This window comes from Polypterus senegalus, chromosome 7 (genome assembly GCF_016835505.1).
Source record: "Polypterus senegalus isolate Bchr_013 chromosome 7, ASM1683550v1, whole genome shotgun sequence".
Classification (NCBI taxonomy): Eukaryota; Metazoa; Chordata; class Cladistia; order Polypteriformes; family Polypteridae; genus Polypterus; species Polypterus senegalus.
The window spans coordinates 96,841,006-96,860,640 of record NC_053160.1 but is presented as its reverse complement, the minus strand read 5'-3'; the positions used below and the strand labels follow the sequence as shown (position 1 = coordinate 96,860,640).

The following is a 19,635-nucleotide window of genomic DNA, read 5'->3' as shown; positions in this document are numbered from 1 at the left end:
TTCTTCTTGTAAAACGGTTTTAGACGCAATTTCTCCACCCAAGATACGCAGTAATAAGGGAATATCTGCTCCCTGGCTAAACGAAACCACGCGATCGCTGTGCCGTGCCTGTCGAGCTGCTGAACGGCATTGGAAAAAAGATGGACTGATTGTTTCTAAATAGATTTTTAGGACTTCTCTATTCAACTTCCAGGCTGCAGTTAAGAAAACAAAACAAGATTTCTTTGCTGATTTAGTGTCCCATCATTCTAAGATTCCTAGGGACTTATTTAATTCAATTAATGCGGCCATTCACTCTCATTCTGTGATGGAATTAAATAGCACTGTTCATTCATGTGAGCAGTTACTATCATTCTTTGTCAGCAAAATTGATACTATCCACTGTGGCATTGTTCAAACTGGCTATGAGCTTCCTACTGTTAAACAGGGCATTGTCTTAGAATTCTTTGATCTTGTCTCACTTTCACAGTTAAAAATAATTATTGACACCCTTAAACCAGCTCCTAGCCCTTTCGATATAGTACCAGCACACCTCTTAGTGGAAGCCGTTCTTTACTAGCCATTATCAATGATTCTATAAGTGCGGGGGTTGTGCCCTCATTTTTTAAACATGCTATGGTCTGTCCCTGTCTAAAAAAGGCCAGTTTTTGCCCAATTTCCCAACTGCCATTTCTGGCTAAAATTCTAGAAAGAATTATTTATAATCAATTGGTCGATCACCTTAACTCCGATAATTTATTTGAGATCTACCAATCTGGCTTTAGGCATTTCCATGGTGCTGAAAGTATTCAATGACATCTCTATTATTACTGACTCAGGTGACACGGCAGTCCTTCTCCTCCTTGACCTGTCTGCTACCTTTGACACTATTGACCACGAGATATTGCTGATGCGGTTTAAACCTCTTTTTGGGCTTAAAGGGGCTGCTCTTAATTGGTAGACACTTTTCAGTGACTTTAAATTCCTCTTTTTTGTCTACTGCTCCTCTTAAATATGATGTTCCTCAAGGATCCATTTTGGGTCCTATTTTATTCTCTATATACCTTCATCCTATTGGAACTATTTTTAGGAAATTTAACATTTCTTTTCACTGCTATGCTGATGATACTCAGGTTTATATTCCTGTCTGCAATAAATCAACTCCACAACTGTCTTTCTGAACTAAGATCCTGGATGGCTAATAATTTTCTTGATCTGAATCAAAATAAAATGAAGGTGCTTAAAGTGGGTGCATCAACTAAAGCCCAAATTGGTCTTGAACTTCTCAGATGGTTCTCTGTCTTCTGTAAACCTTAAATCCACAATCTAGGTGATATCTTTGACAGTAACCTCTCTTTTGAGAAACAAGTAAATTCTGTAGTCAAGAGTTACTTTTTCCAGCTTCATCTATTAGGTAAGATCAAGCCTTTTTTATTTTCTAGGTTTCTTGAGAAAGTTACTCATGCTTTTATTTTTTCTTGCCATGATTACTGCAACTCACTGTATTCTGGGATTAGCAAATCCCTGATACACAGGTTACAGTTGGTCCAGAGTGTTGCCGCTCGCTTTCTGGTTGGGGCAGGAAAGTATGACTCTGTTTCTCCAATATTAGCTTCTTTACCCTGGCTGCCTGTCAGTTTTCGAAATGCTTTTAAAATCTTGTTGCTAGTTTTTAAATTATTACATGGGCTTGCTCCTACCTATTTATCCGAATTGTGTGTTTTACACCAGCCATCCAGAGTGCTTAGATCTTCTGGTTAGTTGTCTCTTGTTGTCCCTCGTACCAAGTGTAAAACCAAGGGGGACAGGGCTTTTGCAGCTGCTGCTCCTCACCTGTGGAACTCTTTACCTCATCATATAAAGGAGTCGTCTACAATTGAACTGTTCAAAACGAGATTAAAGACTCATTTCTATTCACTTGCATTCCGTGACCTTCAGTAATAATAATGGTTTTCTCATTGTGATTATATAACATTACTTCTATTTATTATTTATTTTATTTATGTTCATATATTTTATTTCTATTTATGTTATTTATGCTATTTGTTTGTTTTCTTTTATTCTATTATTGTAAAGCACTTTGGCCACAGTTTTCCTATGTTGTTTTAAATGTGCTATATAAATAAATTGACATTGACATTATTTTATAGGTCTTAAATTTAAATACTGTAATAATGAAAATAAAACAAAACAGAATGATGGGTACAGGACTAAAAACAAATATTACATTACATTTCTATTATAATAGAGTACCATTTCTCTTTTCAGATATCAATAGCTATTCATAACATAACAATCTCTAATCAGTATAATCCCGTTCAGGGTCACAGGAAGCTGGAGTCTACACCAGCAGCATCAGGTGCAAAGTAGGGCAATAAATTTCAGGGCCCACTCACACACAGGCACACTCACATGCACACAAATGCACCCACGTGCAATCAGTTTTCGTCATAGACACATCTTGGGAATGGAAAGGAAAAACCATGAAGACACATGTAGAACATGCATACCTCACACTGATAAAGGCTGGGTGTATGATTAGAACCTAGGATAATGTATCCATGAGACAGCTGCTATCCAATAGCTATGCATTCTTTGTAAATGTTAAATCTAATATTAGTATTTCTTTAATATTTCTTTAATAGTTATTTGTTTTAAAATCTACGTACCCATATTATAAATTACTTACCAAGGTAGAAATATGTTTTTGAAGTTCCTTAACGTCCTCCTCTAACCTATAAATAAGCTTTATTTATGAGAAAATATTAATCATTTCAACATTTTATTATAGAAAACATAGCTGAAATGTATACAATTTATTAAGCACATGTAGTGACTATGGAAAAGTCAAATTTCCCTCACTCTAGCTTCATTTAGATGAAAGGACTAGAAATAGCTGACACAACAATGACAAATGACTTTAATTAAACAATAGACAAATAAACTGGATATAAATCAATTAACTAAGTTTAGGCTTTTAAGATTTGCTATGGATTATGTTTTCATGCTGTAAATAACCCCACATCTGACCAGCAATAGTAGTTTAATATTATCAACAGCAGAATGTTAGAACCACTTTGGATATGAGCAGCAGATCAACAGATATTCTGCAGATGTGAGGTAACAGTATAAGTGGTTAGCTACTGGGTAAATTGTCTCAATTCATATTCTAACTGCTCTGAGTGTGAAATACATCCTGTTATCACTTTTGAATACCGCTATAGTTTCCACCTGTGTCTACAAATGTATTTCATAATTAACCTGAAAGAATCATACTTATCAATCATAATGATATCTTTGTAACCTTATAACTGTCATTTGAATCAATTATTGTATAATATTCTATATTACAAGCACAAATTTGTGGATTAAAAATGCATGTAGGGACTGTTGCAGAAAATGCTAAATGAAGAAGAGTCTTGAGTTTTAATTATATATGAAATTAGAAACATGGCCATTTTTTATTTGCACCAATAGGTGGAGCCCTCATATACCTTCTTCAAAGCATAATAGCAGACAAAATAAATCTAACAGAAAGCTTTGTTTTATCACTTGGGTTAATTTACATAGCTAATTTCAATATATTTAAATTTTTGCCAATCAGATTTTGATAAATAACATACTCCAGAAACACACCTTTAAATTAAGTATTTTGTAAAGTCCCAAACTAGTTAAATTTGTTAAAAGTCCTAGGTATAAAAAATAAGACTCAAAGTAAACTCACAGAACAAAGCACAAACTTAAATGTTATATATGATCTCATTTTTTAATCTAAAATGTTCTGGTACAAATGAAGTCATGTCATGCTTAGATTAACCAGCAGACAGTTTCAAGCAGCTGTTTTTGTTTTCCTTGTACTACATGTCTGCTTCGGCAATAATTCAGAGACAAGGAAGAAAAATCACAACATCTGTAATTTTAAGAACACCATGGTGGTCACACAAGTCCGCAGTGTTAACAAAAGATTGGTAGTCGTGACTCCATAAATACAAGGTTATGTGAACATTAATAAACTCATTATATTGAGGTTCTAAAGATCATAGTATGTTTAGTTACCAAGAGAAGTTAGCATGTAATGAAAATTAACAAAGCAGAGTTTCAGACTGTCAGAAAAAATATTCAATTAAATTTCCAATGAAACAAAGAACCATCAAAACCAAGTTAGTACATACCAAATCTTTGGCATTAATGGTCTCTTCAAAAGAAATAACTGGTGGATTTTTCATTTTGAAAATATTAATTTGGTCCTCCAACAATGTTTTCTGATCTGAAATGTCCATAGCTGCGATTTCAGCTTCTGCTAACTACACAATAAAAAAATATAAAAGAAAATATTACATATTTAATTGGATTATGTACAGTTAAAAATGAATGAATAAACAAATTAATTAATGAAACATATCATGAATATTACTGGATATTTAAATGTACTGTAGTCACAGAAGTCTTTCTATACTGAGGTGTTTTTTGCTTTAATTTCTTAATTAAGATTATAAGAAAGGTTTTCACAAATTCATTCAGACTTACGTAGCTCATTGATTGTGGCTTGCTTAATATGCCTATGATTTCAAGTTGATATGTGAAGGTACTCAGGTATGTAACACTAGGAAACTCATTTCACTTATGTATATTTCTTGGTTTAAGCAAATACTTTCTCAAATTTATACAAAAAGTTTGTGGCTGACTACTGTTAATATTTTTCAACCAAGATTGCTTTTAACAAATGAACCTGAATATCTTAGATTAATTGCTATATTTTACAAACATTTATGTATTTGTTTTCTAGGGTATTCAATCATTTAGTCTAATTTGTGTGTTAACTCAAGATAAAGATTAATGCCAGATTTAAGCAATAGTGTACACTGAGTCACTGATTGATTTGTAAAACAACTATTGTATATGCAGAAATTGTTCAAAAAGACTTCAAATGATCCTTAATGTATGCTGCTCATCGTCACTGCAATAAATGTGCTTCTAGCAGTCTGACAAACAATACAATCCTGCAATGCAGAATAAACTAAATGTGATAGAAGAGATCATTTGTTGCTTCATCAGTTTTATCACTCGTCATGACGTCTTTTCTGAATTCACATTTATTGTTCACTGTGTATGTATAGAATCATATAAACACCATCTTGTTTGTTTGCATTGCGGGAATTGGAAGAGATTGCTAAATAACTTTGGCAATGCCAGTAATTTATTATAAATAATTAGGTAAGGCTCCTACTTTATTTACCTAACCTTTCTCTGTTGTAGGAGGCGGGTCTCTTAGATTACTTGTTTACTGTATTTGCACCTCTAACTTACATCACTGCTTTGAAGTAACCAATATTCATATATTTTTTGTGTTAACATATGACAGTCCTGGAGAGAGTCCAGCAAAGAGACTAATCATCATGCTTGTCCTACGTACTCTGGAAAGTCTGGACTGAATCCCTAATAAACCTTGCTTATCTATTTATTAAGTTGTGTGCAATGAGTTGTAATAAGGCTGCTGCTACCCAAGCATACTACTACATAGACCAGACTATTTGCAGGTCTGCGGGATATGAGCTAAAAGAAAAAAAGGAAGGATTGAAGAACTTGAATCATCATTATCTATCTATCTATCTATCTATCTATCTATCTATCTATCTATCTATCTATCTATCTATCTATCTATCTATCTATCTATCTATCTATCGTAAGCCACTAAGGGGCGTACTGCTACCCTAACTCCCAGACACAGACAGGCAGGACACAGGTTCACTCAACACCCAAGTTTATTTACAGTTTATGCACATTACCAACACCACAATATACAGTCCATTCCCTTCCTTGCCGCCAGTCCATCCACCTCCACTCCTCCTCAGGCTTTGTCTCCTTTTTCCTGACTCTGGCCCGTCAATGGAGTGAGGCTGCTCCTCTTATTCAGGTCCTGGGAGTGTTCCAGGTGGCTCATCACTATTACCTGGAATCACTCCCAGGTGCGCTGACGGTCCTCTACAGGGCTCTGCGGCCCCCACATAACCCAACAGGGCTTCACCAAACTCCAATTCCCGACATGCCCTGCAGAAATCCGTGGTGCCACAACTGCCCGGGAGGGCTGCCCTCTAGTGTGCCAGGGGAGGTATTGCCTCATTAAAGCCCTTTCCCCTGGTCCTTCCACCCTGCTTTCATCCCAGCCAGATAGTGGCTGTGGCTGTCCATCACACTATCTATGCTTGTAATTACTGACTCCCATTTTTCTCAGATAGTTTTGCATATCATCAACTCATCTTTTCCTTGGATGTATTTTGTTGTCTCTTCCTACTAGGGAATTACCAATAACATTTCTTTACTGCCCTGTTAACCTGCCTGCATTCCAAGTGCTCTAGCCATCTGATTCTTACTTTCTTTATATCCATCATGATATCCCTTACTCTGTTGGTGCTCACTCTACATCTCTTCCTCTCTCAGCAGCATAAAAATATTGTTAAATATATTTTTCTTACAGGCCATCAATATCTTTTCAGCAGCTTTGTTAGGTTCAAGTCTCCAACATGCACATTACTACTGGTTTAATGAGAGTCTTATGAATTACATTTTAAATTTCTTGGATAGTTCTCATGAATGTCGGCTTTTTAAGCCAAACTAGAATCAGTTACCTGCAGTGATTTTAATTTGTATAAGTTATTGTGGTTCTAAGGCATTTCAAATTATTCACCTTCCAAATTTGTACCTGCTGAGCTATAAGTCCTGACCTTGTCCTCATTCTGCATTACTTCAAATAATCCCCATGTATTTGGTTGTAATTTCATGAATTTTATCCTATCCTATCCGTTCTGAAACAACATTCAATTTACGCACACCTCTTCTAACTATCTCTGAAATGTGCATATCAAATCTACATCATTGATGTAGGCTAGCCATTGTTGTAAATATATACTTTTCTGTGTCCCCTGGCATTGTGGACAACCTTTTCAAGGAATAGGTACAAAAAGGTTATTAAGAGTAAGTCTTTTAGTCATAAGCTAGTCTTAATTTGGAAGCAAATTGTGAATGAGGCAGATTCATTACAGTCAGCTTATTCAGCTTCCATCATTGCAATCAGCATTTTTATAAAAGCCCTGTTATAGCCCTGCTAGTATCTGATACATACAGTAGCTGATGATTAGGCTATCAGTGCTTTACTCATAGTACTTTTCCATGATAATCCTTTCAGGGAATATCCAGTCTATGAAATACCTTCTTCAATGAAAGGAAAAATGGCAGTCTCCTAGCAGTAGTTTTGAGTGAACCTTCAATATTCTTGCAAAAAACCATTGTAAATAGCTTATATTACATGCAATGCTAAAATTCCCACAATAATATTTACTCAACTGTCTTTCCTATATGCTTGATAATATTGTACATTACTCCTCCTCCATTTCTGCCTTGGCAGGAGTCTCTTCTAATTCATCTTCTTCAATGTTCATAATCTTGCTTTTAAAGAGTCCATGAAAATACCTTACACACCTCTCCATTGTCTAATCACTGTAAGTGAAAAGCTCCCTAGTCTTTTTCTTTTACATATGGATCTTAGTTTCAATATTTCTCTCTTCTTTCTTATGTATAAATCACTATCTCCTTCTTCTTCAAACTGTTGTTTTGTCTCTTGTACATTCTTTTTACAATCTCTCTTTTTTATAAGGACAGTTTATATTGTCTGATTCCTGTTTGCTGTGTACTCTCTTTATGTAGTTCTGGTCGTTCTGCATAGCTTTGTGATCCACACTTGGTTTATCCCTTTCATCTCTGCCCTGCAATCATCATCATATTATTATTCATTTCTACTTCTTTCCATACACAGTAGTCCACATTATACCTCTGCTATTTCAGTAGTGGATGACCTAAATACTTGACACTTTCTAGCTATACAATATTCTTTTCTATTAAAAATGGGTGCCACCACCCCAGTCTGCTAGTTCTAAGGCTTTGTATCACTTTCCTCAAACTCTGAAGGTGTGTGCATTGAAAACCTATCTCCCTATTTTAAACTACACTAAGTCAGGTAGCCAGACACAAAAGTCATAGGAACACCAGAGATAAGTAATGATATTGGGATTACTGGGATGAAAAAATGTATTATTTCTCTTTGAAGAGTAAAGACAACAAATCACTCAAAAATCTTCAGATGTAACCAGTTATTAGAATTGGGGAGCAAGACCCTTTTATGTTAATGTGTTTTGTAAACTGTGCTTGTCAAATAGAGATGGGTTAAGGGAGAACAGTCTTTCTGTTAAATAAATCTCTTTAGCCTATTCACTTTTCTCAACTCTTTTTTACTGTATGCAATAAATAAATCTATTATAAGGATGTTTAGCTGAGATACATCAAAGAGAGGACCCATGGTCAGATTTGAGGTGATATGGGGCAACTCTTGCATGCAAATAAATGCTTTCCATGTCAGTTCCCACCAGATTGGAGATATTAATTCAGGAGTTTGTTAAGGAGATGCAATTGAAAATTAAGAGCTGACAATTATCTGGCCTTTTTGCTTATGTCAAAGATGATGTTGTCGATGACCTGTGATTAGCTGCTCAGGGGATTCTGTGTTGGATATAAAAGTAGTAGAAGAAGGTAACTTTCCCTTCCTCTTCTAGGGTGCTAGGGAGTTAAGAGCTACCGCATGAAAATGCTGGCTTGGGTTCTCCAAGGGTCTTGATCAGCCTTGCCTGTGCCTCTGTTCCCTCTGCATTAATAAATGTGTTTTCCTCTCTCCTTTATCTACCCAATGGAGGCACTCTTTCCAAACATATTTATATCTACTATTACCCTTCAGAGGAGATGAGCCACAGGGAACCTTGAAGACAATCTACTGTAGTCTTCCTCCAATAACAAATGAAGATCTGGAGTCTTCAAATCCAAGGTTTTGTAAGTTTTGTCAGTATATCCCCATAATATAATGAGGGTGTTACTGGTAATGACCTACAAAATCAGAATATGTACAAAGCATTGTTTGCAGCAAAAATAAATGAGTTAATAAATAAATCATTAAATGAAACATTTTGAAGCTACTGTGGGTGAAGCAGAGTACATACAAGCTATATCCCAAATTTTCCACATAGAAATAAAATGCCTATTTTGATACCAATACTGTATCTGACTCCTCTCCGGCATTCATTCCTGAAATATGCACCCCAGTTTTTTAAACCCTTTTTAAAATCTTTAAGAGGATGGAATCTTTCACTATTGTCATCTAAAATGACATCAGATAGCAAGTTGTCCCAAACAATGAATGCTATATTTATTGCATTTCTTCTTTGTAACATATTAAATCCTCTCTTCCAATGCTTAGAGGACATTTTGTTTTCTGATTTGGGTATTTTTTCTTCATTTGTGCCAGTTTTTGTGCATAATCCAACATAACACAACAACTTGATTGTCAGATCTAAATTGATTTAGTGAAAAAGAGGGTGAATGTTTACATGAATTTACCTTTTGTGGTTGGTTCCTGTGTAGCATTCATCTGAATTAAGTGGAATCAAAAACAGATTGATGAAGGGATGAAAATTCGGTTGTCACCATTGTAGTTATGCCTGCTTTTCAGTATTTTATTGTTTTAATTTCATGTTGAAGTGCGAAAAACAAACCATGATATTTAAAAACTGTGCTTAAATCTAAACATTTTCTCTTCCTGTTTTTTTGTAGTTTGCATTATTACTTAATACATATTAACAATTTCCTCTCACGCCATTTGGCAGGTTAATGCTTTATGCAAGTAGTAAAGAACACTGTGAAGCTTCTTGTTTACTACACAGCACATGGAAATTACAAATAATTAGTGAATCAGTTGTTATTTCTTTCTAGGTCAGCCTTTTAGGAGTAAATATCAAAGTATCTGTTTACTCATGTTTATTGAAGAATGCTAATATGAAAAATAAACATATAATTATAAAAAAAAACAAGAATATGAATGTTTGAAAAGACAAGCCTTTACCTGCTGCTCCAGCAGTTTTCTGCAGTCTTCTGATTCTCTCAACTTGTGTTTTAGATCTTCTATTTCTTTAATATAAGTCCTCTGTTTGTGCTCTGCATGATTCACCTGCAAATCAGAATATTCTTTTGAATGTTTAAAAATAAATAGAAAAATTTAATAAAGCAATCTGGCATTTTAGAAGCTCATCTCGTAACTGAAAACAAAGCTGAAGTTTCTAAGCATTCACTAAACTGTTTGCTAATCTAGTCCTTTGGTTATGTTAATCCATTACTTTTCAGAACTGAGTTTTTCTACTAAAGAATAGCAGTGAAGCCCAGCCTATTCAGACAGTGCTGAGTAGAAAGCAGGAATGAACTTGGATGGTGTGTCTGTCCAGTGTAGGGCTCTTATACTGCCACATTCACTCATAACAGGCCACTTAACCTAAAATGTACATTTTCTGGAATAACTAGATTTTATTATCGTTCAATACTTGCTAATATGCATGCCAAAAAGTTTTTACTAAGAATAATGGAAAAACTCTATATGACTCCGAAATGTAATGTGCAGATTCAGAAAACATTTGACTCTTGTAAAGGTACATCAAGTGTAAATTCTAATTTTAGTTAAAGCATAATCTTTCTTTTCTGAGTAACCTATTCATCAAACAGATATATATGTAGAAGTAAGATCTTGTAAAATATATTACAAAAAGTATGTGTTGGAAAAAGGACCACAAAATGAGCTGATCTGGCAAAAAGTGTTTCTGGTTTTTAAAATCATTGAAATGTAACATTTTTTTTTAATTTTACATGTTTTAAACATAATATCAACCTTCTGTGTAGTGCTATTATAAGAGTAAATCAGTACATATTTAGCACCTTTTCTATTCTGTCACTTCCAAAATTACCATTTTGAACAATAAATTATTATTATTATTATTATTATTAAAAATCAAAGTAACACATACAAACAGGTGTGGGTTGTATACTCAAGCATCCACTTTAATTAAACTACCAGTACCTTCCATGCTCTGGTAGTTACTGTAAAAGAGAAAATTATCACAGTTTTCACTTCTAAAACAAAATAAGAATGTATCAGCTTTTAGATAGAAAATGCTTAATCAAGATTCAACTGATACTGCTCAATACTGCTGTCATAAAGCTGGGACTAAAAAATTACAGGCATCATGAAAATACGGGGGCGGCATGCTGGTGCAGTGGGTAGCGCTGCTGCCTCGCAGTAAGGAGAATCGAGTTCGCTTCCCGGGGCCTCCCTGCGTGAAGTTTGCATGTACTCCCCGTGTCTGTGTGGGTTTCCTCCGAGTACTCCGGTTTCCTCCCACAGTCCAAAGACATGCAGGTTAGGTGCATTGGCGATTCTAAGTTGTCCCTAGTGTGTGCTTGGTGTGTGTGTGTGTGCCCTATGGTGGGCTGGTGCCCTGCCCAAGGTTTGTTTCCTGGCTTGTGCTCTGTGTTGGCTGGGATTGGCTCCAGCAGACCCTTGTGACCCTGTAGTTAGGATATAGTGGGTTAGATAATGGATGGATGGATGAAAATATGGAAGTAAACCAGATTTCTTTGTAATATATCTAGTAATATTTCATTTTTATTTAAAGAATAATTAAAGTACAGTTAGCTACCCAGAAGGTGTGGAAACTTGTAAGCAGTACATACATAACCACAGTTTCCTGATGCAAAGCTCCCTCACATAAATGTATGGTTATGAATTCATTATTTTCATAAATGAGCACCCTTATTTGCCTTAGCTGACCCCAAATTCACTAAATCCAGGTTTAAGATATCAAAGGATATTTGGCTTATAACCCAACTATACTGCAACAGCTCCAATAATCTAGCCAAGATGAACAAACCACACCATGAAGCAAAATATAGCTACCAAAGGCATATGTGAGGACTGAAAATGGAAACATTTACAAAATACTGTCATCTGTGACAAATATGTTCATCTGATGCTCAAGTAATATAGCAAGAAAATAAGTCTAAATTGAATATATATGGAAATGTATAGTATGTCCATTAGATTCACCAGAACAAAAGACAGAAAGAGTGAGAGACAGTGAGAGAGAGAGAGAGAGTTACATTCTGGGGAAAATAATGTACTGTTTTCTCGAGCTGCTAGAGGTCTGGCAAATCAGTTGTTGTAAAGAATGTCTGACCCTCTATAGACAGAGGGAGAAAGAGAAAGCGACAAGTGAGATCATGGTGACCTGGGAAGTGACCGCAAGATATCCTTGCTGGCAGATGCCAGCACATGTTCACAAGCTTGCTCATTCAAGGGTGAAACAGGACAGGACGCTGGCACTCACCATCAAGTAGCAAATGTATGCCACTATAAGGAAAATTTAGGTTGACATGCTTACTGGGAAACCTGTGTATTTTAGGGCCACTGGAGGCTAAGAGGTGCATGGACTCCTGGAGATGCTAGTGGTACTTCTGGACTGTGGTACAGTATATATTGGCAAAAATAGTGAACCCAACAATGGTTTCAAGAAATAAATGAAAGTAATTCCAGGGGAGGATTTAATGCAATTTTGAATTACAAAGAATGTAGTTAGTCTACATTTTGGTGGTTAGATACAGTGGAAAGCGTTAGTGAGAACAACTGTCTATGGTTGCTAAATGGGAAGAGATAGGATGTTAAAGAGGGGGATGATTTTGCTTCACATGAGACATAGACAGGTGAATGAAATTCTCGGCTGTCTGGACAGTGGCTCAACAGTTTTGTTTAAGCTCTCTTTATTTGTACTTTGTGCTCCACTTTCGTGTATCCCTCACTAAGTGCTTGATTTGTAATGAAGATACATTATGAGGGTGCCCCCAGATATTACCATATCTGTTTATTTTAAATATCATATTAACATATTAAACATGAACAAAATAAATACATATCTTACAAAAAAAAGTTACTTTTTTCCCCCCAAGTCAATTATCTACATCAGTATGGCAAATTTTATTTTGATAAATGATATGCAGACTTTTAAATCAGGTTTTATATTTATAATATTTGCATTCAGTAATATATTTTTGTTACGTAAAAGTTAAAATAAATATTGTATATATTATTTCAAAAATAAATAAAAAACACACACACTCACACACAGATCACAATATCACTATTAATGTCAAGAAGCGATGCTTTTGCCCATGGTTAATGTACAAGTAATCTTACCATATCTTTTATTCTTCTTGGTGTTTCCAATATGTAGCTATCAGAAGCAATACTGAATATACAAAGAAAAAAAAAACATAAATTGAATTAATTCAAAAGAAAATTAAAATATCGAGTTTTTTAAATGAACAGTAATAATTTTTAGAGCCAATATGTAGGAGACATACTGTACCGATACTATAATAAAGCTATTTCTCAGTGTTACACAATAAGAAATTGGTGAGTTTTAAAAGCAGTAAAAGAAGCCCAGAAATGTATCCATAAATAGTTGAATTGGCATTAAAAAAAAAGTTATATACCTAAAGGATAACAATTTATCAAATAAGAAAGTCATATTCTGAGGGTAAGGTGGCACCCAAGAGTGACAACATATTGCATGTTGATGAGCACATGTAAGAATTTCATTGTACATGGGGAAAAAATGACCCTATGAACATATATAAATCTGTATAAAATGTAATATATTTTGTCTTTACTTCACAACCACCAGGTATCTAAATAAATGTAAAATTGAATAGATGCTATTTTTTTAATTAGTGATAGTAGGATGTTGTACTGTGTTAGCCATTAAGAATGTAATGTGAAGTCAAGCAAAATTACACTTTTTATTGGCTAACTGAACAGATTACAGTATGAAAGCTTTCTTGGTAGCTCAGGCTCCTTCAGCAGGCAAGTTGTAATACTAAATTATTTAAGTGATTAATTAGTGGTATAATTTATACTGGTGTCAACTATTAAACTGCTGTCCCTTTACTTAATATGAGTCTTTGTAGTGGCACTGTCATCCATCTATACCATAAACATATCCTTCTACTTACTGCATTTGTTTAATTATACATATGTGAGACTTTGGTAATTACAGCTTTGAAATTGAGTGCCTGTATATTTGAAGGACTTTCACTCTACATATTTGCATTTATTTTGTGGTTTTCCTGCTGTATCAGTGGCAGGCATTATGGAAAGTATAATTGAAAGCAAGAAGACTACTCTTAAATTGTGTATTTTACTGCCACGATAACTTTGAAAGATGACAGCTGTCTAAAATAAACAGGAAATACATTTTTTTAAAAATAAATTATTTTTTTTATATATATGACTAAATCAATTGGCAAATGTTTGCAATTGCAACAGTAGAAGACAGACGTGTTAAACAGGAAGGAATAAAAACTATCAGGCAAACTAAACAGAACAAAGTAAAAGTTAAAGTCAGTAACAAGAAAAGTCCCAAACCTGAACACCTTTATTTTAATTTAATTTGAGCAGGTGTGCTTTTTGCAATGACCATAGGTCTGTCAGTGACAGATTGTTACTCCAGTTATACTAACGGTAGATTATTCAGGTTCAGAACATACAGTAGATGAATTAGGTGCTTGTGACATATAAAGGAAAAGATGGATGTTTTATTCCAAATCCATTTATATCACTTTTAAAAAAGAGAAAAAGGAAAGAAGTAAAAGTTAGTTATTTCTAAAGGCCTTGACAAATACAGCTTGAACATGTTTGAAACTAATTCAGAAGTCAAGGCCTTATTGACAATTTTTGAATTTTTCAAGGTTTAAGTGACCATGTCAGGGAGCCATTTCAGGGCCCAGAAGAAACTCAGATGAGTACTCTGCAACACAATGACCCAGGACACACAAAAAATATTTCAGATATTTATCTATAACTCACCCTGTTAAAAACATATCCTTTCAAGCTGTCCTATGAAGAAGGTATGAGTAATGCCTGCTGCTATTTAAATTTCTTATTTATATTTATATTAAGAATGGTACCAACAGAAAAATAAGTATTGATTTTTTTGGTTGTAAAATTAGACACACCTATTTTTCTTACTTTCAGCTACTACTGGTAAGTTTAGAAATGACTGAACACTTCAGCTCTACAACATGCACTTACATCTTCACATAATAAGACCATTCAAAGTATTTTTTGTTGCGTAAGTGCCCTTTGTATTTACATAGTTTTTAAAATAAGGTTACTAACTACACTACCTGCTTGACCCAAAATGAGTACCAAAACCTCATTTTTAAAAAAATAAGAAAAAAAAAGTTTTGATGATGGCTGTTTAGTGGAGGTTCCTACTTTACTTTTCAATGGAAAGTCTGAAGTGTGTAAACGGATTATGGCTTACAGATATTATGTCATAAACATTTCATGATGAAAATAACCTAATTAAACAAATAAAGAAAGTTCACAGTTATACAGTTATTCAATCATACAGTTATTTGTGTCACTTTATTTTTCATCTAAAGATTTAGATGTTGTTTCAGAGAAAGTTATCCCCTCTTAGATAGCTTGGATGATGATTTTAGGAATAACCACCTTTACACGATGAGGATATATTATATGCAAGTTGTCCAGATTTTGCAAAAAATTGCTCTGTTTTAATTTTTTAAACGTTTACTATTCCTTTGATGGCATCATGATCATCACCATTATGTACATTTGCTCTTCTTCAAAACTGTTATTTTGGATAATTTAGTTGTTGTGATGCTATATGTTGCTAAGTGTATGGTGCATGTATTATATGACATGCAATTATCATAGAGGCTGAGTTTTAAAATATAGCCACAGTATTTAAAACTTGCCTGAACTTTGTTGGAAATAAAGGAATGGCATGGAAAAATGGTACTTCTCTTGAAATACAGCTCTGGTGATGACTTTGGCGTTGTTTGCAACTTTGCATGTACTGATCTCCCTTGATCTCCATTTTGACTTTGGGTACATTTGTCTTTCCCTCTGTAAAACCCCCAAAATCTCTGGCACTTGACCTGTTTAGCTCTGTCTACGCTTTTATTGGTAACTTCCAATTGTGATGTTAACCAATACATTACAGAATAAGACTATACTGTGATATTTATTCATCCATCCATCCATCCATCCATCATCCAACCTGCTATACAATCCCAGCCAGCACAGGGCGCAAACAAACCCCGGGCAGGGTGCCAGCCCACCGCAGGGCACACACACACACACACCAAGTACACGATTTAGGATCGCAAATACACCTAACCTGTATGTCTTTGTACTGTGGGAGGAAACCAGAGCACCCGGAGGAAACCCATGGAGACAGGTGGAGAACATGCAAACTCCATGCAGGGAGGACCCAGGAAGCGAACCTAGGTCTCCTTACTGCGAGGAAGCAGCACTACCATTGCACCACCATGTGATATTTATATAATGAAAAATTGTAACTCATTTGACAAACTCTTATCCACCCTAACTTTATACAATTTTTAAGAGACAATATATTTAATAAAAACACTATTTGGATTTGTTGATATTTTATGTGCTGTATATTTTTTTCAGACATAGTATCATCATCTAGAGCAGTGGTTCTCAACATGTGGTCCATGGAACATTGGTCTCTAAGACTCTTACAACAGAGTGCCCTGCCAGACTTTCTTGCAGACAATAATGTCTTTTACTTCTACACCACTTGTTCCTGTTCTGATCCTGTATGGCTTACTCCTTCTCTATTTCTCTTTCAACATGTTTTCAAACTTACAGTTTCCTTCTAACTCTCTCTCTCTCTTTCCTATCCCAACCTAACTCCTTCACGGGACACATTTTTTTTTTAATCTTCCTGTGACGTCCACCTCAAGAGCTAACTACTGGCAAACAGCAGTTCCTTAATTCCACCTTTAAGTGTTTACCATGGTTTATTGGTTAAAATCTAGCAACTCTGAAATGTAAACCCAGCAAGGTTTCAATATTAGTCTTGTAATACAGAATCACCTTCCAGGGTTGCAAGACTGTGAACCTGTTAGGCAAGAGATTAAAAAAAGGACAGTGACAGAAATGATCAGGTAAGAAGAGCCCAATGGGTAAAACCAACAAAAAGAGGTCAGCAGGATAGCTCATTGAGCATAAGTATGAGAATTATCTTACAACTCTGAAGAGACTGAAAAGCAGTACAAGTTTGGCAAAGATCTTTTTGTTCTGGATTTTGTTGTCTTCCTTTGGGCATCTTCCAAAGGCAGGCATAACCGTGGAGCAGTATAAGCGCTTAACTGAAAAGAGATTCTCTCAAAAACAAAAACTGCCAGCTAACACAGTGTTAAGTCTTTGTGCCAACTCTTCTTCTTTTCACCTCAGGTCATTACAGTATTGTTCACATGTGTACGTGAAGAAAAACCAATGTGATAATTGTAACATGGAATTTATGGTAATGAGTGGCTGTTGACCATAGGTGATCCACTATTTGACTACAACAAAGAGGTCATCAGTCCAACATAGTTTGAGAATGACTGATCTAGACTATCATTATGTTAATTATGTATATGCTTACTGTAAATTAAATGATTTTTAGAAGCACTGTGGATATAAAAACTGTATGCACCTTTACTAAAATTTGAACTTTTGTAGATACACATGAAGGCTAAAATCATGTCAAACCATGTCACACAAGACCTTTTTTCCATTTTTAATAAGATCTTATAATTTAGTGAAATAAGGAATTATGTTTAAAAAAAAGTCTTGGCAGCACTGTGGGTCAAATTTATAAGGATATTTGTAATTGTGGTTAAATCCATTCACCAAATAAAATCAGCTCTTCTTGCAGGATTTCAGTAAACAATTCCTTGTATTTTTCCCCCCAAAAAATCGATTTATATGACATATTATTTCTATAAGATGCTTTAGGCACAATATTGTCTTGAGTCTTTTTTCATTATATAGTGTCCCCAGTATTTGTTTTGCATGCAGTCTTTTGTTTATTTATACACACAATCTGTCGTTTACTAGTACTGTATGATTTATAACGCATTGAACAAGCTTTATTACTTTGTAATTCCCGAAGGTTTCTCTCCTCCGCAGTGCGGCTTTGTTTCTAAGCATCCATATGGTCGCTAATTTTGTTTCATCGTGTAATGTTGGGCTGAAATCGATATAAGAAAGTCTTTCTTTCTTTCTTTCTTTCATTCATTTGGCAACATGTAATCATTTTTGGTAGTGTGGACTTTCAAAATGTATTTGCGTCCCACTAGTTTTCAAATTCCCAAACGTTTTGCCTTTAAGATGATATACAGTTTATACTTTAGGTAAAGTTGACCATGTTGTTCAATAGTAGTTTGACACTTGTCGCTTGATTTTTCGTATCCCAGAAGTGCAGATAAAGAACGCATAAAGCCAAACGGTGTACACAATGTTGCAATATGTCGATTTATTGAAAAGCGTTGGTGTTTACAGGTTGACAGTTTTGCATTCTGTCGCCTATAATGTAAAGCGCGACACAAACATATGGATACAAAGAAAAACATTAAACTATTATATATTAAGCATTTAGAAAACAATATTTTAAAAAAATTATCAAGCGCATAACTAAAAACTCCTATACAGAAATGCTGCTATGTTTGGTACAGTATTTATAATTAATTGTACTTATTATGAAAGGCGTAAACATTTAGGCTTTACCCCCAAAGCACCCTACGTATACCAACTACAAATCACCCAGACAGCAAAACCCACCTGGCCCTCCTCAGAGGTGAATCATCTGGTACTTGTGGACGGACTTCCTGTTGTAGACGAATCTCTTGTACTCGGCTGCTAGCACCGGTTCCCATGTTAAATAAAATTTCTAACACTGAATTAAATGATCAAGTTGTGCTCAGTGCGTCCCTCCTTTGTAGTGATGAGTTAAAGCGCAGAATCCTGACACTACGCGTCACGTGTGTTGACAGCGGTCTCCAAGCAACGTCGCTTGGTAAAAACGTTTATCTACTCTCAGTGTGAAGTTTGAATGAATCTCCCTGCGTATTCGTTTATACATTGACAATACATTCTCAAACATTCTTTCTGTCTGTTTTACTTTTACACATGTGACCATTTGCCAAATATTAAAAGGTAATCTTTACATATTGGATCGAAAACGTGAAGTGCTGATTTGAGAAATACAATGTTCTCTGGCAAACTCCGCCACTTAAGCACTCTTTTTTTGTGGTGGACATATATTGTCAATCAAGCCGCATTTTTTAAACGGAGTTCCGTTAAGTAACCTTAGAATTCGCACAATGGGAAAACTTAAGCTTCGTTTCACCATCAACTTCATCACATTAAGTTCAAGGTCCCATAGGAATTAGCTCTGGAGAGGTGAAAAAGTCCAAACTTTGTGAGATCTCCAGGTTTTCCATTAAATTTGACTAGTGTAACTACGTATGGATGGGCAGATGACAGTTGTATAGTTGAAGAAACAAATCTGTCAGCATAGTTAGTCCCACACTATTAAAAATAACTTTGTTAAATGGCATTAATACTGTGGGGGTTCTCATAGATGCTTGTTGAAGAACCGTTTAACTCTGAAAAGGTGACAAAACAGAAATATTTGATGTTGTCTACCAAAAGAGCAGATCAAGAAAACCTGAACTTAGCATGGGTTATTAGGTTATGTATGTAGCAAGGGCCCTTTTAAAATCGGGAGTGATATTTAACAAATTTGTTGTTATCTATTCATGGTTATGCATAGAACGTGTTACAGATCTAAATAAATAAAGGTTATTTCTAGATCCATCATGTATATGATTCTTTTGGGAACCGAAAAATATTCC

The 19,635-nt window shown here is 35.0% G+C and overlaps 1 protein-coding gene across 1 annotated transcript in view; it reads right to left on the bottom strand.

Moving 5' to 3' along the window:
• LOC120532728 (uncharacterized protein At4g38062-like) overlaps positions 1-19,020 on the bottom strand; it is a 30,575-nt gene extending 11,555 nt beyond the window's left edge. Inside the window, exons 1-5 of the mRNA XM_039759042.1 lie at positions 18,560-19,020; positions 13,091-13,142; positions 9,920-10,024; positions 4,152-4,283; positions 2,669-2,725 (exon numbers count right to left, since the gene is read on the bottom strand). Of these exons, the coding sequence (XP_039614976.1) occupies positions 2,669-2,725; positions 4,152-4,283; positions 9,920-10,024; positions 13,091-13,142; positions 18,560-18,654 (441 nt within the window). The 5' untranslated portion in view covers positions 18,655-19,020. The remainder of the gene's footprint in view (positions 1-2,668; positions 2,726-4,151; positions 4,284-9,919; positions 10,025-13,090; positions 13,143-18,559) is intronic.
• Positions 19,021-19,635: the final 615 nt, after the last annotated feature.